Raw genomic sequence first — 20,073 nt, 5'->3', positions numbered from 1 at the left:
GCTCCTATAATGTAAACTATGGTATCAGTTCAGACGGAACCGTCTGCATTATATTTTACTAAAAAAGTACAATTTGTATTCAGACGGATCCGTCCAGACTTTACATTGAAAGTCAATGGGGGGCGGATCCATTTGAAAAATACACCATATTGTGTCACTATCACGACCGGCGTGCCTATCACATACGTGACACAGAGGGAGGGAAAGAGGAAAGACCTGTCCAAGGGAGAGGGAAAGGTGGTGACCCCTATCTCACCTTGAGGCTGGCACCTGACTGCCCGGACGTCCCTAGACGGGTTCCTCACCCGTACGCCGATCGCGTGCCTAAAACCCTGGCTTTCCCTAGGATGAGCCCTAGATAGTGAATAGGGCGGTGGGAACACTAGTCCGCACCACTAACTCTAAAGGAAAACGCCAAGGGGAGGACAGACAATACTGACAACATATAATCCCAGGTGGGCGACAACAGAAGACAACAAAAGCCCAACAGGGATCCGGAGGGTAACACTCTGGAACAACAACCAGGATTCACAGCTCCAGTGGGTCAGTATAGAAGTCCAGGCAGGAAGCTCTATATCTGGCAACTAGAGAAGTGTGAGAGGGGAATATAAGGAGGTTGGGAGTGCTGGACAAGGAACAGCTGAGGAGAAGGAGCGACGGATCCCTGAGTGAGCCAAAAAGGGTTGCAAAGCAAACCCAGAAAGCTACCATAAAGAAACAGCCCTATCTTTCTACATAGAGCGCGCAGCCACCCGCTGCGACTTCCTGACCCCGGGTATAACGGAGTCAGACGTGGCTCTTGACACCCTCGTGACAGTCACCTTGGAACGGATCCACCCCCATTGACTTCCATTGTAACTCTGGACGGATGCAAGCAGCGTTTGGGTGTTCGCCTGCTGAGCGGAGGACAGACGGTGCCAGACTGATGCATTTTGAGCGGATCCGCATCCACTCAGAATGCATTAGGGCTGGACGGATCTGTTAGGGGCCGCTTGTGAGAGCCTTCAAACGGAACTCACAAGCGGAGCCCCGAACGCTAGTGTGAAAGTAGCCTTAGAGCTATTTTTCTAATAGACATGTACAATTTCACTAATTAAAGTATATTACAAAAATAAAATTACTAAAAATAAAACTAGAACAACAGTTACACTTTAAATAATTGAATGTACCATATAGAGTATATAGAGCTTTTCTATTTTCCAATGTGCTATTACAATGTAGAGTATTACATAATGTTTGATTATACAATTATTAACCTGTATTCACATAGACTTGGAATGGTTCATTACAGTTTCCCAGTACAAGCATGTAAACACCGGGTGTGTGCAAATTTAGACCAAGCTCGTGTAACCAACTTTTTTTTTCTTTTTTTTTTAATGGTCCAAAAGGCATAAGTTACAAAAACCATAAAAAGGCTGAGACCAAGTACTGTCCTCTCTACTGTTTACAGTGCAAATAATTCATATCCAACATAATTAACATGAAGGGGAACATTTGTGTCCATCCTATATTTACATAGCACTGACATATTTTGCAGTGTTCTACAGAGCATCCATTCATTCTAACAGGTAAAAATCCCTCCATCAAATTTTCCCACCACATACAGGATTTCATTTTCATTTTCTCCTCAATCTTCTGCAGTCTAGGACACATAGCCATATGATATATATTATTGGTATTTTTAAGACTATTTTGAACGTATCAGATAAGATTCTAAATTTTATCAGAAATTTTGTATGAATTTGTAAATATTTCTTGGTTTCTTTTCAGTTATCACTCTTTTTCCTAAAATGAAGGAGAAGATTTCTGCAGTTCTATTGGGTGAGTCTTCTAAGACTTTCAGTTTAATGATAAGTTAGAGGGGGTTGTAGCACAGTAACCATACTATGCAGATTTGTACCTATGAAACTGGCTGAACTGTTACATGTGCACTCGGCAGCTGAAGTCATCTGTGTTGGTCCCATGTTCATGTGTGCCCACATTTCTGGAAAAAAAGATATAATTTTTTTATATATATATATATATATATATACATATACAGTTGCAAGAAAAAGTATGTGAACCTTTTGGAATTATATGGATTTCTGAACAAATTGGTCATAAAATGTGATCTGATCTTCATCTAAGTCACAACAATAGACAATCACAGTCTGCTTAAACTAATAACACACAAAGAAAGAAATGTTACCATGTTTTTATTGAACACACCATGTAAACATTCACAGTGCAGGTGGAAAAAGTATGTGAACCCTTGGATTTAATAGCTGGTTGAACCTCCTTTGGCAGCAATAACTTCAACCAAACATTTCCTGTAGTTGCAGATCAGACTTGCACAACGGTCAGGAGTAATTCTTGACCATTCCTCTTTACAGAACTGTTTCAGTTCAGCAATATTCTTTGGATGTCTGGTATGAATCGCTTTCTTGAGGTCATGCCACAGCATCTCAATCGGGTTGAGGTCAGGACTCTGACTGGGCCACTCCACAAGGTCTATTTTCTTCTGTTGTTGATTTACTTCTATGCTTTGGGTTGTTGTCCTGTTGCAACACCCATCTTCTGTTGAGCTTCAGCTGGTGGACAGATGGCCTTAAGTTCTCCTGCAAAATGTCTTTATAAACTTGGGAATTAATTTTTCCTTCACTGATAGCAATCTGTCCAGGCCCTGACGCAGCAAAGCAGCCCCAAACCATGATGCCTTCACCACCATACTTCACAGTTGGGATGAGGTTTTCATGTTGGTGTGCTGTGCCTCTTTTTCTCCACACATAGTGTTGTGTGTTTTTTCCAAACAACTCCACTTTGGTTTCATCTGTCCACAGAATATTTTGCCAGTACTGCTGTGGAACATCCAGGTGCTCTTGTGCAAACTGTAAATGTGCAGCAATATTTTTTTGGACAGCAGTGGTTTCCTCTGTGGTATCCTCCCATGAAATGCATTCTTGTTTAGAGTTTTACGTATTGTAGATTCTCTAACAGGGATGTTAGCATATGCCAGAGACTTTTGTAAGTCTTTAGCTGACACTCTAGGATTCTTCTTCACCTCATTCAGCAGTCTGCTCTGTGCTCTTGCAGTCATCTTTACAGGACGGCCACTCCTAGGGAGAGTAGCAGCAGTGCTGAACTTTCTCAATTTATAGACAATTTGTCTTACCGTGGACAGATGAACAGCAAGGCTTTTGGAGATACTTTTATAACCCTTTCCAGCTTTATGCAAATCAACAATTCTTAATCGTAGATCTTCTGAGAGCTCTTTTGTGTGAGGCATCATTCACATCAGGCAATGCTTCTTGTGAAAAGCAAACCCAGAACTGGTGTGTGTTTTTTATAGGGCAGGGCAGCTGTAACCAACACCTCCAATCTCATCTCATTGATTGGACTCCAGTTGGCTGACACCTCATTCCAATTAGCTCTTGGAGATGTCATTAGTCTAGGGGTTCACATATTTTTCCCACCTGCACTGTGAATGTTTACATGGTGTGTTTAATAAAAACATGGTAACATTTAATTCTTTGTGTGTTATTAGTTTAAGCAGACTGTGATTGTCTATTGTTGTGACTTAGATGAAGATCAGATCACATTTTATGACCAGTTTGTGCAGAAATCCATATCATTCCAAAGGGTTCACATACTTTTTCTTGCAACTGTATATATGCAAATGAGCCTCTAGGAGCAATAGGGGGGTCACAGTTACATCTAGAGGCACAGCTTGCTCTGCATCTGACGCGTCCTCTGCACTTTGACATGGGGCAAGTGTGAAAACGTTTTCAGTGCCTGGCCCTGTCAAAGTGCAGAGGGAGCAGCAGATGTAGAAAGAGAAGAGCCTCTAGGTGTAATGGTAACGCCCCCATTGCTCTTAAAGGCTCATCTGCATACATTAAAATATAATTTTTTCTCAGCAATGCAAGCACATATGAACATGGGACAAACACAGATGCCTTCAGCTGATAGATGTTCTTTAATTCTTTAATTCATCAAATCAGTAAAAAGTTACTTTATAAAAAGTCACAAACATTGTTGCAATCTTACTCCAGTAAAAGCATGATATAGAAAGCGGAGTAACATCTCAAAACAGAAGTGTTTAAGGGGAATGTATTAGGACTGGCATTTCTTATGCCAGTCTTATGAAACGTGGTATCTTCCAAGGAAAGAGGACCATCTCACTAGTGCCACCTTGCAGAAGTAGCTCCCTATGAGCAGGGGTGGGATTCAAATTTTTAACAACAGTTCCCTACTCAACGGCAGACACACAGCGTCACGGCAGATGTTTATATATGCATACACGATATACAGTACAGACTAAAAGTTTGGACACACCTTCTCATTCAAAGAGTTTTCTTTATTTTCATGACTATGAAAATTGTAGATTCACACTGAAGGCATCAAAACTATGAATTAACACATGTGGAATTATATACATAACAAAAAAGTGTGAAACAACTGAAAATATGTCATATTCTAGGTTCTTCAAAGTAGCCACCTTTTGCTTTGATTACTCCGTTGCACACTCTTGGCATTCTCTTGATGAGCTTCAAGAGGTAGTCACCTGAAATGGTCTTCCAACAGTCTTGAAGGAGTTCCCAGAGATGCTTAGCACTTGTTGGCCCTTTTGCCTTCACGCTGCGGTCCAGCTCACCCCAAACCATCTCGATTGGGTTCAGGTCCGGTCACTGTGGAGGCCAGGTCATCTGGCGCAGCACCCCATCACTCTCCTTCATGGTCAAATAGCCCTTACACAGCCTGGAGGTGTGTTTGGGGTCATTGTCTTGTTGAAAAATAAATGATGGTCCAACTAAACGCAAACCGGATGGAATAGCATGCCGCTGCATGATGCTGTGATAGCCATGCTGGTTCAGTATGCCTTCAATTTTGAATAAATCCCCAACAGTGTCACCAGCAAAGCACCCCCACACCATCACACCACCTCCTCCATGCTTCACGGTGGGAACCAAGCATGTAGAGTCCATCCGTTCACCTTTTCTGCGTCGCACAAAGACACGATGGTTGGAACCAAAGATCTCAAATTTGGACTCATCAGACCAAAGCACAGATTTCCACTGGTCTAATGTCCATTCCTTGTGTTCTTTAGCCTAAACAAGTCTCTTCTGCTTGTTGCCTGTCCTTAGCAGTGGTTTCCTAGCAGATATTCTATCATGAAGGCCTGATTCACACAGTCTCCTCTTAACAGTTGTTCCAGAGATGTGTCTGCAGCTAGAACTCTGTGTGGCATTGACCTGGTCTCTAATCTGAGCTGCTGTTAACCTGCGATTTCTGAGGCTGGTGACTCGGATGAACTTATCCTCCGCAGCAGAGGTGACTCTTGGTCTTCCTTTCCTGGGTCGGTCCGCATGTGAGCCAGTTTCTTTGTAGCACTTGATAGTTTTTGTGACTGCACTTGGGGACACTTTCAAAGTTTTCCCAATTTTTAGGACTGACTGACCTTAATTTCTTAAAGTAATGATGGCCACTGTGTATCCACCTGACTTCTCCACAACGCAACTGATGGTCCCAACCCCATTTATAAGGCAAGAAATCCCACTTATTAAACCTGACAGGGCACACCTGTGAAGTGAAAACCATTTCAGGTGACTACCTCTTGAAGCTCATCAAGAGAATGCCAAGAGTGTGCAAAGCAGTAATCAAAGCAAAAGGTGGCTACTTTGAAGAACCTAGAATATGACATATTTTCAGTTGTTTCACACTTTTTTGATAAGTATATATTTCCACATGTGTTAATTCATAGTTTTGATTCCTTCAGTGTGAATCTACAATTTTCATAGTCATGAAAATAAAGAAAACTCTTTAAATGAGAAGGTGTGTCCAAACTTTTGGTCTGTACTGTATATGCAACACACATACACATAAATACACCATATACATGCCACACATACATAAATACACTATATATACACTACACACACACACCACCCAACTAAGAACCTAAACTATCAGTGGAGCATGAAACAATGGAAGTGAACATCTCCAGCTGCCCTGCCGCCGCTGGAGCACCGGATCAGGAGAACTGGAGGGAACTGGCTGAATCCCTTGCCTGCCTATGAGTCAAAATCCAACTTTTTGGAAGCTTTGAAATATGACAAAGGAAATAGCCAGTGCAAATATCCATTCTTAGACAGCTGTTTTGGGTGTTTGCCCCTCATCAGTACGGAGTAGGATTCTGGCTGGCTGAGTGGGATGCCTTGGATATAGTTTAAGCAGGGTACTGGGTCTCCATAAAGAGACCAGCCCTGTGTGGAGACTTACTGGAAGTGCACAATGGTATGGAGACGTATTGGCAATGCTCTGGGGCTACTTCCACAAGGTACTGCTAGGGAGATGGTTCTCTTTCCTTGGGAGATACTTCTTTGCATATTATTTTTCCATGGAGCATTACCAATAAAGTCTTACCCATGTTTCACCTCCTTCCATCCGCCTCTCCCCACTTTTTGTAAAAGTGGTGAGGGGGGTGGAAAGGAGAAAAAAGTCACAATTTTCACTGCAAACCTGTGCTTGGGTCAAAAATTTTGACTTTTTTACATCAGAAACATGGCGAGCAATGTTCATACATTCCCCATTAGACATAAAGATGCACCAAACCTATGAAAACATCATGCAACATTTGATAAATGTAATGTATGAAAAGCTTTGCAACAGAAATGTGGAGTGTTTTGGCTGTTTTGTCAAGGGAGGAGGATTGATGACATTTTGTAAGTGGTTAGTGCAGTGCCCTGCAGTTTGTATTTACTAAGGGACAGACATTTTGTGCATTTTGAGTTTGATTGAAACCTTTTAAAAAGTCACAAAAAGTTAGTGCTTTCTAGCCCCCTTGTGGAGTAAAAACTTACGCCACCTTTATAATAAAGAAGATTAGACTGAAAAATCACTACTAGGCATTTTGTGCAACACATTTAACAAATGGTGAGTGACAGTTGGTAAATTTGTTACAAAAAATGAGTTAAAAAAACAGTAGACTCTCCAAAAAAGTGTTGTCAAATATCACCACCTTAATACATTACCCCCGTAGACTTCTGTAAAACTGACTTTAAAAATTCCCCTCATGGGGAGAATTTATCATGAGGGGGATACTGGAAGTCAGTTTTTTTTTTTTTGAGTCTGTAATGGCATATATTTTGCCAAATTTATCAAAAGTTGCACATTGATACATTTGTCAAATCTTTAAACATAACTTTGTTGTCTATAAATGCTACTCTAGTTTTTGTATGCGACCCCTATATTGGAGTGAGAGTGTGACTTTTTTTGTGCCTTTAAAAAAAAACATCCATAGTAATAAATCTGATGTGAACCTAAAGAACATAGCTAACAATAACTACTTAACCTATTTTTTAACCAATTATCCAAAGAGCTGTGTAAAATTGAAAAAAGTCACATATTTTTGCGCAATTATGGCATGTACCAGAGTTAGCACCTTTATATTGCTAAAATGTTGGTACTGATGTAATGATAAAATCCCCCTGTATGTTTTGCCCAGGTAGTTATATAAATCAGTGATGATTGAAAAAAAGTATTCTAGATCAAGTAGGCAACCACCAGCAATCCAGCTGTTGACAAACTACAACTCCCAGCATGCTCAGCTCTTCTCAGAACTCCCACAGAAATGAATGGAGCATGCTGAGAATTGTAGTTTCACAACAGCTGAAGTGCTGAAAGGTTGCTGATCCCTGTTCTAGATGAACCTGTTTAGCAAATGTTCTACTGACCCAGTGGGTGGTGCCAACAGGATCCTATTAGGACATATGGCTATCATACATATGGATTCCCTGCTTGGGATACAGCTCTATTAGCAGGATGGAGAGCTGGTGTAAAACATATAGGTACCATGCAACACTTCAGTTCCCCTGCAGATGATGCTATCATTCACACACGGTAATAGATGCATTTAAATAAGGATATTTTGCAAGTTTGTGTTCGGCAGCATTAATATTTTATATAATGTTTTTTTGTTGTTTTTTTAAAGCTATTCATAGAGAAAATTACTGCCAAAAGTAATTTAAAAATATCTTTTGTCACTAGCAGTAAATAACATTTTCTTGTTTTAGGACAGTGATAGGCAAACTGCGGCTCTCCAGCTGTTGCAAAACTACAACTCCCAACATGCCCTGCTGTAGGCTGAAAGCTGTAGGCAGTCTTTGCATGCTGGGAGTTGTAGTTCTGCAACAGCTGGAGAGCCACAGTTTGCCTATCACTGTTTTAGGTAATAGTCTTTAGGCCTTAAAGAGAACCTGTCACCACTTTCCACGAAAGAGAAGCTGAGCAAAAACCTGTAAGTTATACATTTAAACCTCTGCTATTTCTATATGTAAGACTGCCCCTGTGTACAGCCATCAGTGACTGAGAGCTATCTCTGTATGCAGACTTAGGACTCATGCCCTAATGCACGGGCACCATCCGCATATCTGGCGCAGACCCATTCAACTTGAATGGGTCTGTGATCCGTCCGCACAAGTTCAATTTTTTGTGGTGCGGAGGTAGAACCCACAGAAGCACTCCGTAGTGAGTGAATGGGTCCGCATCCGTGATGCGGTGCACAAACAGCTGATGCTCGTACATTGCGGACTCGCTGTTGGCGGGCAGCAGTACGGTCATGTGCATGACCCCTTACACAGGGAATGCTATCATCTCCCCCGTGTACAAAGTTACTGAAGTCAGAAAAAGCAGAGATATAAATAAATAAATGACAAGTTTTACTAAACTTTTTCCCAAAAAACTATATATTAATCTGCTCAGCTCCTCCTGCTCTGTCACATGCTGCCCCCAGATTGCACTTTGTTTTGTGCTGACAGGTTCTCTTTAAAAGTGAGGCATTAAAACAGGTGAGATTGTCAATTGGTATGATATGATCAGTTTTGGGAGTTTTTACTGCAATTTTTTTTTTATTACCACTGACATGCCCGTTTTCTCCAGGCATAATATAGTGATCTGTTGGTAACCTCTGTTTTGTTCTTGTTTTCTGACAGTTTTGATTCTGACTTGTACATCTGTATCTTCCAAGAAGAACAGAAAGAATAAGCAACGTATGTAATCTTTTTTTTTTTTTTTTTTTTACTACAGTGCCACCTAGTGGTCCTTTTCATGTAAAACAATGCTATGCAATGCTCAATTTAATAAACTGTGCACTTGTTATACAAAAAACTTTATTTTATATCTTTAAAAGGGTTGTCAGAGTCCATTTTTAACCACCATCCCAAACCCCCTGGATTCCAGCCCTCTGTGCCATCATACCTGCCAGGTTTTGTTTTAATCACTGCATTGGTGATGTTCCCATATACTGCACTGGATGCTGCAGCCAATCACTGACCTCAGTGTTCTGATTCTGTAAAACGCTGAGGCCACTGATTGGCTGCAGCGATCACACGTGGTATACAGGAACGTCATCACTGCAGCTGTGGGGAGGATTGTAGGAAATGAGGGGGTCTGGGGCTTTAGTATGCTTTTTTTAAAATATTATTCTAATATGTTCTCTGCCTTTATAAAAAAATGTTTTTAAAACTTTAATTCAAACGACCACATTAAACCAAAGAAACTGATTTGCCTAAATTAATTGGTCTAATGACCACAGTCAGGCACTATTAAGTGAATGGGTCAGAGAGCTGCTATAAAATGTAGGGCGCTGTGCTTGGTATGCTGTGTGGAGGCCGCAGCACTCACCAGAGTGCCATGCTCATGTCAAACAGCTGGTCAGCAGAGGTAGCGGGAGTCAGAGCCTCACCAATCAAACATTGATTATCTTTCTTGAGGATAAGCAATCAATATCAAAATCCTGGCCAATCCCTTTAAAGTTTGGCAGACTTTACAGCAAGGCAGGCAGACTCTGCAAAACTTACTTCATTAAATTCCAAACCTGATAAAATGACCTCATTGACCGAAGAACCAGTGAAGGTGTCTGAGCTTCTCTTCAGATCTCTGCTCTTGACTGTAGAGCTACATGTCTCTGCAGAGAATGCATAAGATGCTAGGTGGACTACACAAACATAAGTGGTCATAACATGGACCAGAAAATATGAAATGTGAACTTGGCATCTCTAAACTGAAGTCTTGCCATACAGCTCTGACAAATATCATTTGTGATCTACTGGTGTGTCTTCAGTACCATGACAAGACAACTCTTTAGCTTTACCTCATTCCCGTGAACAAGACAAACAGAAGATTGGCCTCTAACCACAATTATGGAGATTTTTGAAAGCGTCTAAAAGAAAAATTATCTTTTGTTGCCCACAGTACAGCTTTAATTTTTTATTGTGCTCATGATGCCACACTGTGATTGGTTGTTTTTGACAAAGATAGCTTTCTTTTGGACCAGGCATGCTCAACCTGCGGCCCTCCAGCTGTTGCAAAACTACAACTCCCATCATTCCCGGACAGCCTACAGCTATCGGCCTACAGAAGGGCATAGTGGGAGTTGTAGTTTTACAACAGCTGAGCATCCCTGTTTTAGACAGGTTTAATAACCAGTATAGTAATAGACCAGTATGCATCCACATACCTTTAAAAATATATATTTTACCCTATAGGAAAGCATAGTCTGCTGTGTTTTTCTATATAGTATTTTTTTTTTACAGCAGTCAATGGGTGATGTATGCAGCTGTATGTCTATATGATATGTCTGGAAAATTCCTAATGTATACCTCCAACAAACGGAGAAAGTGAAATGTGAACAGAGCCTGAGCTATGCCACAGTTTTATCAGTGTGGATAGATAGTACACTCTTTTGGCCTCTGTCGGAAAAGTCTGGGGCTAAATAAATGTTTAACATATGTGCTCAAGGGTGCAAGCACAATGTAGTTCCATAAGTACCAGCATAAGTGTGCACCAGCATAAGTGCACCGCTAGAATAAGGGGGCACAGCTGTTACTGTTTGGGAGTCTGTGGGGTATCGGAAACTTACAGGCAAAGGCACGCCACTGGTACAAGGCCGAGGTCCATGGCCTTGAGTTGGACCTCTTTACAGCAAGCAGTTTTCAGGAACATACTGTTAATTCCAGATAACTTCATCAGGGGAGGTGAGATTTGCACTTACATGCAGCTATGACCTAAGCTGTATGGGAATGAGCGATCGCTACAGTTATCGATCAACCCCATACAGATTCATTGTTTGTGGGCAGCAGATCCCTGTTTACACAGGACCCCCGGTTACACACATGTGTATATAAGCACTTCCAAACTGTATGGGCTAAGATAAATGAATGCTCAATTGACTGCCTACTGTAAATCTTATTGTTTATTTGCACAGATGTTCCTCACATTAACTGTGACATCAAAGCAGGCAAGATAGTCAACCCAGAATTCCTTGCAAAGTGCCCTGCTGGTTGTCAAGAAGGGAAGCACCGTATATATGGCACAGACATATATGCCTCTTTTTCCAGCATATGCACAGCTGCCATTCACAGGTCTGCAGGTTTGAACAAGTGATAATTATATTATTCACATGCTCACAACATGAAAACGCACATGACTATATGATGGATGACATTCCACTGTAAATCATTTAAATATGTTTTATAGCGGTGTAATTGACAACTCAGGAGGAAAGATTCTTGTTCGGAAAGTCGCTGGGCAGTCCGGTTACAAGGGAAGTTTTTCAAATGGGATACGATCACTTTCCCTTCCTCGTTGGAAAGAGTCATTTGTCGTAGCAGGTAATAGCTACCAAAAAGGTGCTCAGAAATGTTCTTCACTGCTCATCGTACAGTGCAGTTATGATGTGTACTAATGTTTTACCATTTATGATAATGGTAAATTGCCAATAACTGATCAAAACATATTAAGACGGGTTCACACAGGACAGTTTGATACAATTGTTGATGAAGTATTTTTAGGCAAGCCAGAAGCGAATCTTAAGAGATTGTCCATAGGGGACAGGTCTGCTGTGGATTCTCAAAGCAGACGCAGCAGCAAAATTTGCTACAGATTTGTCATAGATTTCACCTTCAGCATTGCAATGAGTAAAATCTGTGCCAAAATCTGCAATGTATCTGTCAGTTGTGGCTGTACCCTAAAAGTATTAAGTACAAAATATCCCTATGTCTACTCTACTTTGGATCTACGCCTGGTTTTAGCGAGAAAACAAAACAACAATCAATCTGAAAACTGCACTCTGTGAACCAGGTCTAATTCCACTTTGGTATTGTTACTGTTATTTGGTCAGTGGCTGGTCCTACAATTTACCTTCTCTCTGCATGTCTCTATTCCAGACCTTAGGTAATCCTTCTTTCTATATGACTTTCTAAGCTCACTTCCTTTGTTCATAACTTTTGCTAAACGCTAAAAGCGTTCTAAGGTTTCGTTCACATCATCGTTCAGCCTTTCCGTTCTCCTGCTCCATTTAGGAGCAGGAGAACGGAAAGGATGGAGAAGGCACATGACTGAGCCAAACAGAGCCCTTAGGACCCCATAGACTATAATGGGGTCCATTATGTTTCCTGCATGCACAACTTTTGTCTCCGCTCCAAAATCATCTTCTGGGTGGAACATAAGGGACTATATTATAGTCTATGGGGTCCTTAGGCTCCGTTTGGCTCAGTTATGTACCTTCTCCGTCCTTTCCATTCTCCTGCTCCTAAAGGGAGCAGGAGAACGGAAAGGCTGAACGTTGATGTGAAGGAAGCCTTAAAGATTTATTTCTTAAAATACCTTTACAGTGGTTACAGCTCCACTTTTCTAATACAGAGTTCCAAAATACCAGCAAAAACATATATTTAAAGACTATGTACACATTTGGAGGCAATTTTTGTTTATGACTGCATTTTACTCATTTTTGGCTAAAAACCATATTTTCAATTGGCCTTTACTAAACATATTGAGCCATTCTGTCACAAAGGGTTAACAGTTTTTCTAACTGTGTGACTGGTACTTTCACTTTGTGTCAGTCATCTAATTACCCTATTCTTTAAACTACTAAGAGGTCATAAACACTTATTTAAGCCACATTCTTATCAGTAAGATAAGGATTGAGCCTTAATGAGTGTTTATAATGTCATAGAGCAGAGTCTGACTGCCCCCCAGATGACGGAAAAGACATAAAATCCACAGACAGCTAGTGGAGCATGTCAGCTCTGTACACAAGAATTCCATATTTTTAATAAGAACCAACTGAAAAAAAGATTTTTAGCTCAAAATAAGTACAATGCAATAATAAAAAAAAAGCTCCCAACAGTGTACATAGCCTTTAAAGGGAACTTGTCATCAATTTTATGCTGCCCATACTAATGGCAGTATAAAGTAGAGACAGGTGAGTTGATTTCAGCAGTCTGTCATTTATAAGTTAAAAGCAAGTGGTTGCCGAGAACCAACATCACAGTCATTGTTTCATGGCCACCTGAGAAGAGTCATGGTTATTCATAACTTCCTGCTCTCCCTGCCCACCTGCTGATGACTGACAGTTTTTTACCTAGATTTCTCCTTTTCTGTCTAGGAGAGAACTTCCAATCATTAGCAGATGGGTAGAAGTGCAGGAGATTATGAATAACCATGACTCTTCTCAAGTAGATTTGATTCTTTTTAAAGCCTGAGCGCTAATGATTATGATGCTGGTTCTCAGCAACCACTTACTTTTAGCTCATGGGTGACACACCGCTGAAATCAGCATTTCTGTCACTATTTTATGCTGCCCTCAGTGAGTTGATGACAGATTCCCTTTAAGTTAAAGCAGTCGTCAGTAGGAAAAAAAATAAAGATAGTAGACCAGGTAAAATAGCTATTTGTTGGATATAAATCAGCATGTAGATTATGTCAAAGTAATCTTATAGATTTTTTGACTATGTCACAAAAGTGTTGGAAGAAGGTGGCACCGTGGATATCACCTACCTGGGATATCAGCAAAGCCTTTGATATAGCGTCACCTAAAGAGTAGTGATGGACGAACATTGGCCGCAACGATTCGCGAACACGATCAAATGTTCCCGAACCGCAAGTTCGCGGCAGGCCCCATTCACTTTAATGGCAGTTGAACCTAAAAAAAAACTTCAGGTCATATTTGCAGCCACCAAATACTTACTAGAAGTGCACAAATCATCCCAAAACATGGACAGTGATGTACCAGAGGGGGATCAATGGCAAAAGTTCCCACAAAAAAATATGTATTTTAATCAGGGGCCATTTTTATACATCTTAAAGGGAAACTCTAAAAAATGTGCTCTGCTGGAGCCTAGAAATTTTTTATTTTAGGCCACGGTAGTACAGGCCCCAAACATTAGGCATTCACCGGACAGAAAACATCAAGTGATTATGTGGCTGGAGGTATATTATACGGTCATTGGATATAAATTTTACTGCAGGCCAGTACAAATACATGTCAAATACATATGTTTAAAAGAACTAAAAATATAAAATTGGATTAAAAACATGGCTAATGAAATCCCCCTCTTGAATAAAACCCCAACGGTAATAGGTAAAATTTAATTAAATGTGGTCGTCACAGGTGTTGAATTCCTCCGAGATCCATGCCTCATTCATTTTTAGAAATGTGAGGTAGTCCACACTGTCGTGAGCTCGGCGAGTGCGCTTATCGGTCACGATACCCCTGCTGCTTTGAACATCCTTTCGGACAGGACACTCGACGAGGGACAAGCCAAGAGTTCCATGGCAAATTGTGCCAGCTCTGACCACAGGTCAAGCCTGCACACCCAGTAGTCAAGGGGTTCCTTGCATCTCAGAGCGTCCACATCGGCCGTTAACCAGATGTAGTCGGACATCTGTCAGTCTAGGCGTTCCCTGAGGCTGGATTCAGAGGATGACTGTCGATGGGTGTGCTGCAAGAATGATTTCATATCCGAAGTAACCAACACATCTTCAAACCGCCCTCTTCTTGTATGCGCTGTAGGATTGGTACCCACAACTGTTTCTCTGTGAGTGGAAATTCCTCTGCCAGCGCATGCAACAGCAGAATGCAGCATCTCTCAAAGCTCTGTGGAAATGCTGCATTCTGACAGCCCTCTGTGATGCTGGTAACATGTCCGGCATTTTGTGTTTGTACCGGGGGCCTAAGTACGTTGCCACCCAGTACTGGTCCTTGCCCTTTATGCTTTTTATATGGGGGTCCCTCTTCAAACACTGGAGCATGAAGGCCCCCATTTGCACTAAATTGGAAGCAGTGGAGCGGCCAGGCTCCTGCTCATCGCCCAGGAGAATGTCGTCCACGGTCTCCCCCCATCCACGGACAACACCAGGGATTCCTGAAAAGTTTGAAGACTGTGTAACGGTCACGTCCACACACACACACAGGGGGAAGGATAGTGACCACTGCGCTCAACCCTCACCCCTGGCCCTGCCTACTTGCCTCATGAGTCCTGATGACAGGGGACAAATGGACGACAGTCCCTTACTTAGGATATGTGCAGGGAAGACAGACAAGACAAAATACGGAATGTGAACGGACCGGGTCAGAACCAAGAGAGCTACACAGTACAAAGGGTTAAGTAAAGAATGGTCAGGAGAAGCCGGGGTCAAATACCAGGAGAGTAGAGAAGTACCAGAGGAGTCCGCAAAGAGTAGTCAGGTGGGAGCCGAGGTCACAATACCAGGAGGGATGCGCAGTACAGGAGGAGCAGGCAAAGGATCGTCAGGGAACAGGATCAGGTGAGTATTCAGTAGTCCAACAAATAGCCAAGAACCTAGAATTATTAGGCAACCTGTGGCCAGCAGGCTGCCTGTATTTATAGTGGGGTCTGAGGGTCAAGTGACGTGGCCAGCATCACATGACCAACAGACAGACAAGTCGAGCACCGAGTGACCAGCTCAGCGTTCTAGCCAGACCTAGCCTCCCAGCTAGCAAAGCCGCCCTGGGAACGAGGCCAAACACAGATCCTCGCTCCCGAAGCTAAGCAGCAGGTCTGCGGCTGATGGGAGACCGAGTGCGCCTTTGGTGCCCTGTGACAGACTGCTCTTCTTGCTCGTCCTCCTCCTCCCCCCATGCACCATCCTCTTCAGACTCCTGCTGACTTGGCTCAGATGGAGTAGCCCCCCCTGGGAATTCATTCAGCAATGCGACTTCCTTATCATCCTGCTCCTCGACAGCTTGATCAATGACACGACGCAATGCACGCTCAAGAAAGAAGGCCTAAGGTACGATGTCACTGATGGCGCCCTGGCTGGGACTGACCAGTTTGGTGATCTCATCAAATGGACGCAGAAGTCTGCATGCATCGCTCATGAGCAACCAATGGCGCGGTGAAAAAAAACAAGCTCACAAGAACCTGTCCTGCCGCAGAGTTTATACAGGTAGTCATTAACAGCACGTTTCTGCTGGAGCAGCCTATTCAGCATTTACAAGGTGGAGTTCCGGCACGTTGGGCAGTCACAAATCAGACATCTGACGGGCAGGTGGTGTAGCCGCTGAACGTCAGCAAGGGGAGCCATGGCCATGTAAGATCTTCTAAAATGGCCAGAGATTTTCCTGGCCTGCCGCAAGACGTCCTGGACCCAGGGGGTATTTGGCAACGAATCGCTGCGTGACTAAGTTCATGACGTGTGTCATGCATGGCACGTGTCTCATTTTGCCCTGTTTCAGCGCGCTCAGCAGATTGGCACCGTTGTCAAATCACCGCTTTACCAACTGTCAAATTGAGCGGGTTTAGCCACTGATCGGCCTGTGACTGCAGAGCTGAAAGTAGTGCAAGACTGGTGTGGCTCTTGGCTTCCAGGCACAACAGCCGCAGCACAGCATGGCAACATCTCACCTAGCACGTCAAATAGATTCTGGGGAGCTTGGGGGTGCAGCGGAAGAGGCGGTAGCAGTGCAAAAGAAGAAGTCCGCCGAGGAGGAGACGGAGGATGGAGTAGTAGGAGGAGAAGAAGAGGAGGGCCTGCATGCAATCCGTGGCGGTAACACCAAATCCACACGGGTGTCACGGGTTGCATGCTTGACAACTGTCAGAAGGTTCATCCAGTTGGCGGAAAAAGTATGTACCTTCCCTGCCCGTTTTTACTAGACAATGTGTCTGTGGTCAGATGTATCTTGGCACCGACACTGTGTGCCAGAGATACATTCACTTGCTGCTGAACATAACCATATAGCTCTGGGATGCGCTTCTGGGGACCTTCCATTGCGGTGTGCAAATGGCCACAAATTTTTTAAAGGCCTCCGAGTCCACCAGTTTATATGGCAGGAGTTGGCGTTCTAGCAGTTCCGACAAGCCAGTGGTCAGCCATTGGGCAAGAGGGTTATCCGACGTCATCAACTTTTTACGTTTGAACATTTGGTACACGGAAGACTGCCTTTTGCCAGATGAACGCGACGACGGCACGGTGGAAGGTGGAGTAGAGGACAAATAGGAGGAGAGGAGAAGAGGCAGGACATGGAGCGCTGGGAGAGTGGCTGTGTGGGTTCTGATGGTGTTGCTCCCACTGGGCTCGGTAATGGGAGGCCAGATGCCTTCTTAAGGTGGTCATTCCTAGGTGAATGTTGGGCTTACTGCGACTTATGCGTTGACAGCACAGGCTGCAGATGGCAACACTATTGTCTGCAGATGACACGTTAAAAAAAAAACACTGCGAAGCCATGTGCTGGCGTCCTGGGAGCACCAGATGTGACCGTGCATGGTGGATGGCTCACTCCAGGTACATTTGCAGTCTGCTTTTTGCCTCCTGTGCACTGCGAGCTCCCCTCCCTTTTCTCTCTTGTGGGCACCCACGTGACATCATCAACACTTCATTATCATCAACTTCACCACCACTGACATTAGAGATCTCGGAGAAGGCAGCAACAGCGGGGACCACCCTCCTTGGGCTGATCTGGGTACTGTCGTCAGACCGCTGGGTGGCGGCCGTTGCTACCTCCTCTTCCTGATCCGATGCCAAGAATGGCTGCGCACCAGTAAGGTCTGGGAATGAATGGGAAAAATATTCCTCTGACTCGAGTGGAGGGGCTATGGTGGTGGTGGTGTCTTTGGGGGTGCACACAGCAGATAGTGAGGAGGGTGCTGATACAGAGGATGAAGATGGTGCAGAGGTGGAAGGCTGAGTGAGCCACTCAACCAACTCTGGTGCTTCCTTTGACGTAATCGCACGCACCTTCTCTAACTTTCCACTTAGGCTCCGACCTGGTGCACCTGTCCGACCCCTACCACCCCTGCGGAATGACCTGCCTCTTCCTCCGCCTGTCATTTTCAAAATGACCCTTTGACAAAGTCCCTATAAGAGAGCAGTATTTGTGGAAGCAGGTATATAGAACCCCTTAATGAGTATTTGCTGGAAGCAGGTATATCAAACCCCTTAATCAGTTTTTTGGGGGGCAACAGGTATGTCACACCATTTGCATATAGTTGTTCCAGCTGTGTTTGTCCCGCTGTATAGCTGCGGTATAGCAGCAGAATCGCACACAACTGCTGCACAATACAAATGCACTATATAGAAATTATATTATATGTATATCACACCCCTGCCTCAATCAGTTTTTTGGGAGGCAACTGGTATATCACACCATTTGCAATTAGTTGTTCCAATAGCATTTGTCCCTCTGTATAGCTGCGGTATCGCAGCATAACCGCACACAACTGCTGCACATTACAAATGCACTATATAGAAAGTATATTATAGGTATATCTCACCCCTGCCTCAATCATTTTTTTTGGGGGGGCAACTGGTATATCACACCAGTTTCAATTAGTTGTTCCAATAGCGTTTGTCCCTCTGTACAGCTGCGGTATCTCGGCAGAACCGCACACAACTCCTGCACAATACAAATGCACTATATAGAAAGTATATTATTGGTATATCACACCCCTGCCTCAATCAGTTTTTTTGGGAGGAAACTGGTATATCACACCAGTTGCAATTAGTTGTTCCAAGAGTGTTTGTCCCTCTGTATAGCTGCGGTATCACAGCAGAACAGCACATAACTGCTGCACAATACAAATGCACTATAATATACTTTCTATGTTAGAAAGTATATTATAAGTATATTACACCCCTCAGTAAGTCACACCTATCGATAGCACACCTATACCAGTCCTTAAAAGGACTTTTGTGGCCCTAATATCTAGCATTTGGTGTCCCTAACAGTCTGTCCCTGCTCCACACAGCAACCTCTCCCTACACTTGCAAAAGACTGAATTTAAAATGTCAGCCAGATCGGGTTTATTTATAGGGTAGGGGGTGTGTCCATATGCTTAAACATCTCAATTGGCTGTCCTGTCCCACCTGATGGATGTGTCATGGGTCAAAGTTCTGCACAATGCAAAAAAATAAGGCGCCGACGGACATCGCCATATGTTCGCCTGTTCGGCGAATCCCGAACTAGCAAAGTTCATTGCGAAACGACCGCCGGGCGAACCGCAATGCCATCTTTACTTAAGAGTAATGTTGATCGCGAATATTCTAATCGCAAATTTGTATTGCGAATATCGTCACTTTGAGAATTCACGAAGATCTAGAATTTAGTGCTATATCTTCGTAATCGCAAATATTCTAGATTTTTTTTCATCAGTACCCTCACTGCTTCTTGCTTGAGCCAATGAACTTAGAAACAGATTTATCATGGCTGGGGTTTCCACACGCCAGTCTTGATCCACTGTGCGTTGGAATGAGATGTGCCTAATTTATTAAGAGACATATCCCGGCACCCCCCCCCCCCCCCAATCAGCTGTTTCAGAGAGGATCTGAGCTCTGGTGAGTGCTGCGGGGTCCTAGCAGCATTCCAAGCACAGTGCTATACATCATATAGAGGCTTTGCTTGGTATTGCTGCTAAGCCCTGTTGACTTGAATGGGGCTGAGCTGCAACTAGGCCATGTAATCAATGTACGGTGATGTCACATGGCCTAGAAAGAGGCCACGGCACCCAAGGAGTGCCCAGGCTCTTCTAACAGCTAACCAGTTGGGGTCCAGGGAGTTGGTCCCCTGCCTATCTGATACTGATGACCTATCCTGAAGATAGGTCATCAATATTAATTCCTGGATAACCCATTTAAGCATGCCAGGGATAAGCACATGTCAATCCTAAGATAAATAAGAAATAAAATGAACAACGGTGCTCCAATCATCATAAAGCTATAGAAGGAAATCAGGTTAATAGGTCATTGGGGCCCCAGTGATCGGACACCCAGCCAAGCTATTAACATCATGTAATT

General features: G+C 43.2%; 1 protein-coding gene across 5 annotated transcripts in view; it reads left to right on the top strand.

Moving 5' to 3' along the window:
* VIT (vitrin) overlaps nt 1-20,073 on the top strand; it is a 176,008-nt gene that overhangs the window by 80,308 nt on the left and 75,627 nt on the right. For all 5 annotated transcript variants that reach the window (XM_044292244.1, XM_044292243.1, XM_044292242.1 and 2 more), the window contains exons 2-5: nt 1,771-1,821; nt 8,970-9,026; nt 11,243-11,399; nt 11,515-11,648. In XM_044292244.1, the coding sequence (XP_044148179.1) occupies nt 1,791-1,821; nt 8,970-9,026; nt 11,243-11,399; nt 11,515-11,648 (379 nt within the window). In that variant the 5' untranslated portion in view covers nt 1,771-1,790. The remainder of the gene's footprint in view (nt 1-1,770; nt 1,822-8,969; nt 9,027-11,242; nt 11,400-11,514; nt 11,649-20,073) is intronic.

Source organism: Bufo gargarizans, chromosome 4, assembly GCF_014858855.1.
Source record: "Bufo gargarizans isolate SCDJY-AF-19 chromosome 4, ASM1485885v1, whole genome shotgun sequence".
In the NCBI taxonomy this organism is placed as follows: domain Eukaryota; kingdom Metazoa; phylum Chordata; class Amphibia; order Anura; family Bufonidae; genus Bufo; species Bufo gargarizans.
This window is presented reverse-complemented; position numbering and strand designations above follow the sequence as displayed.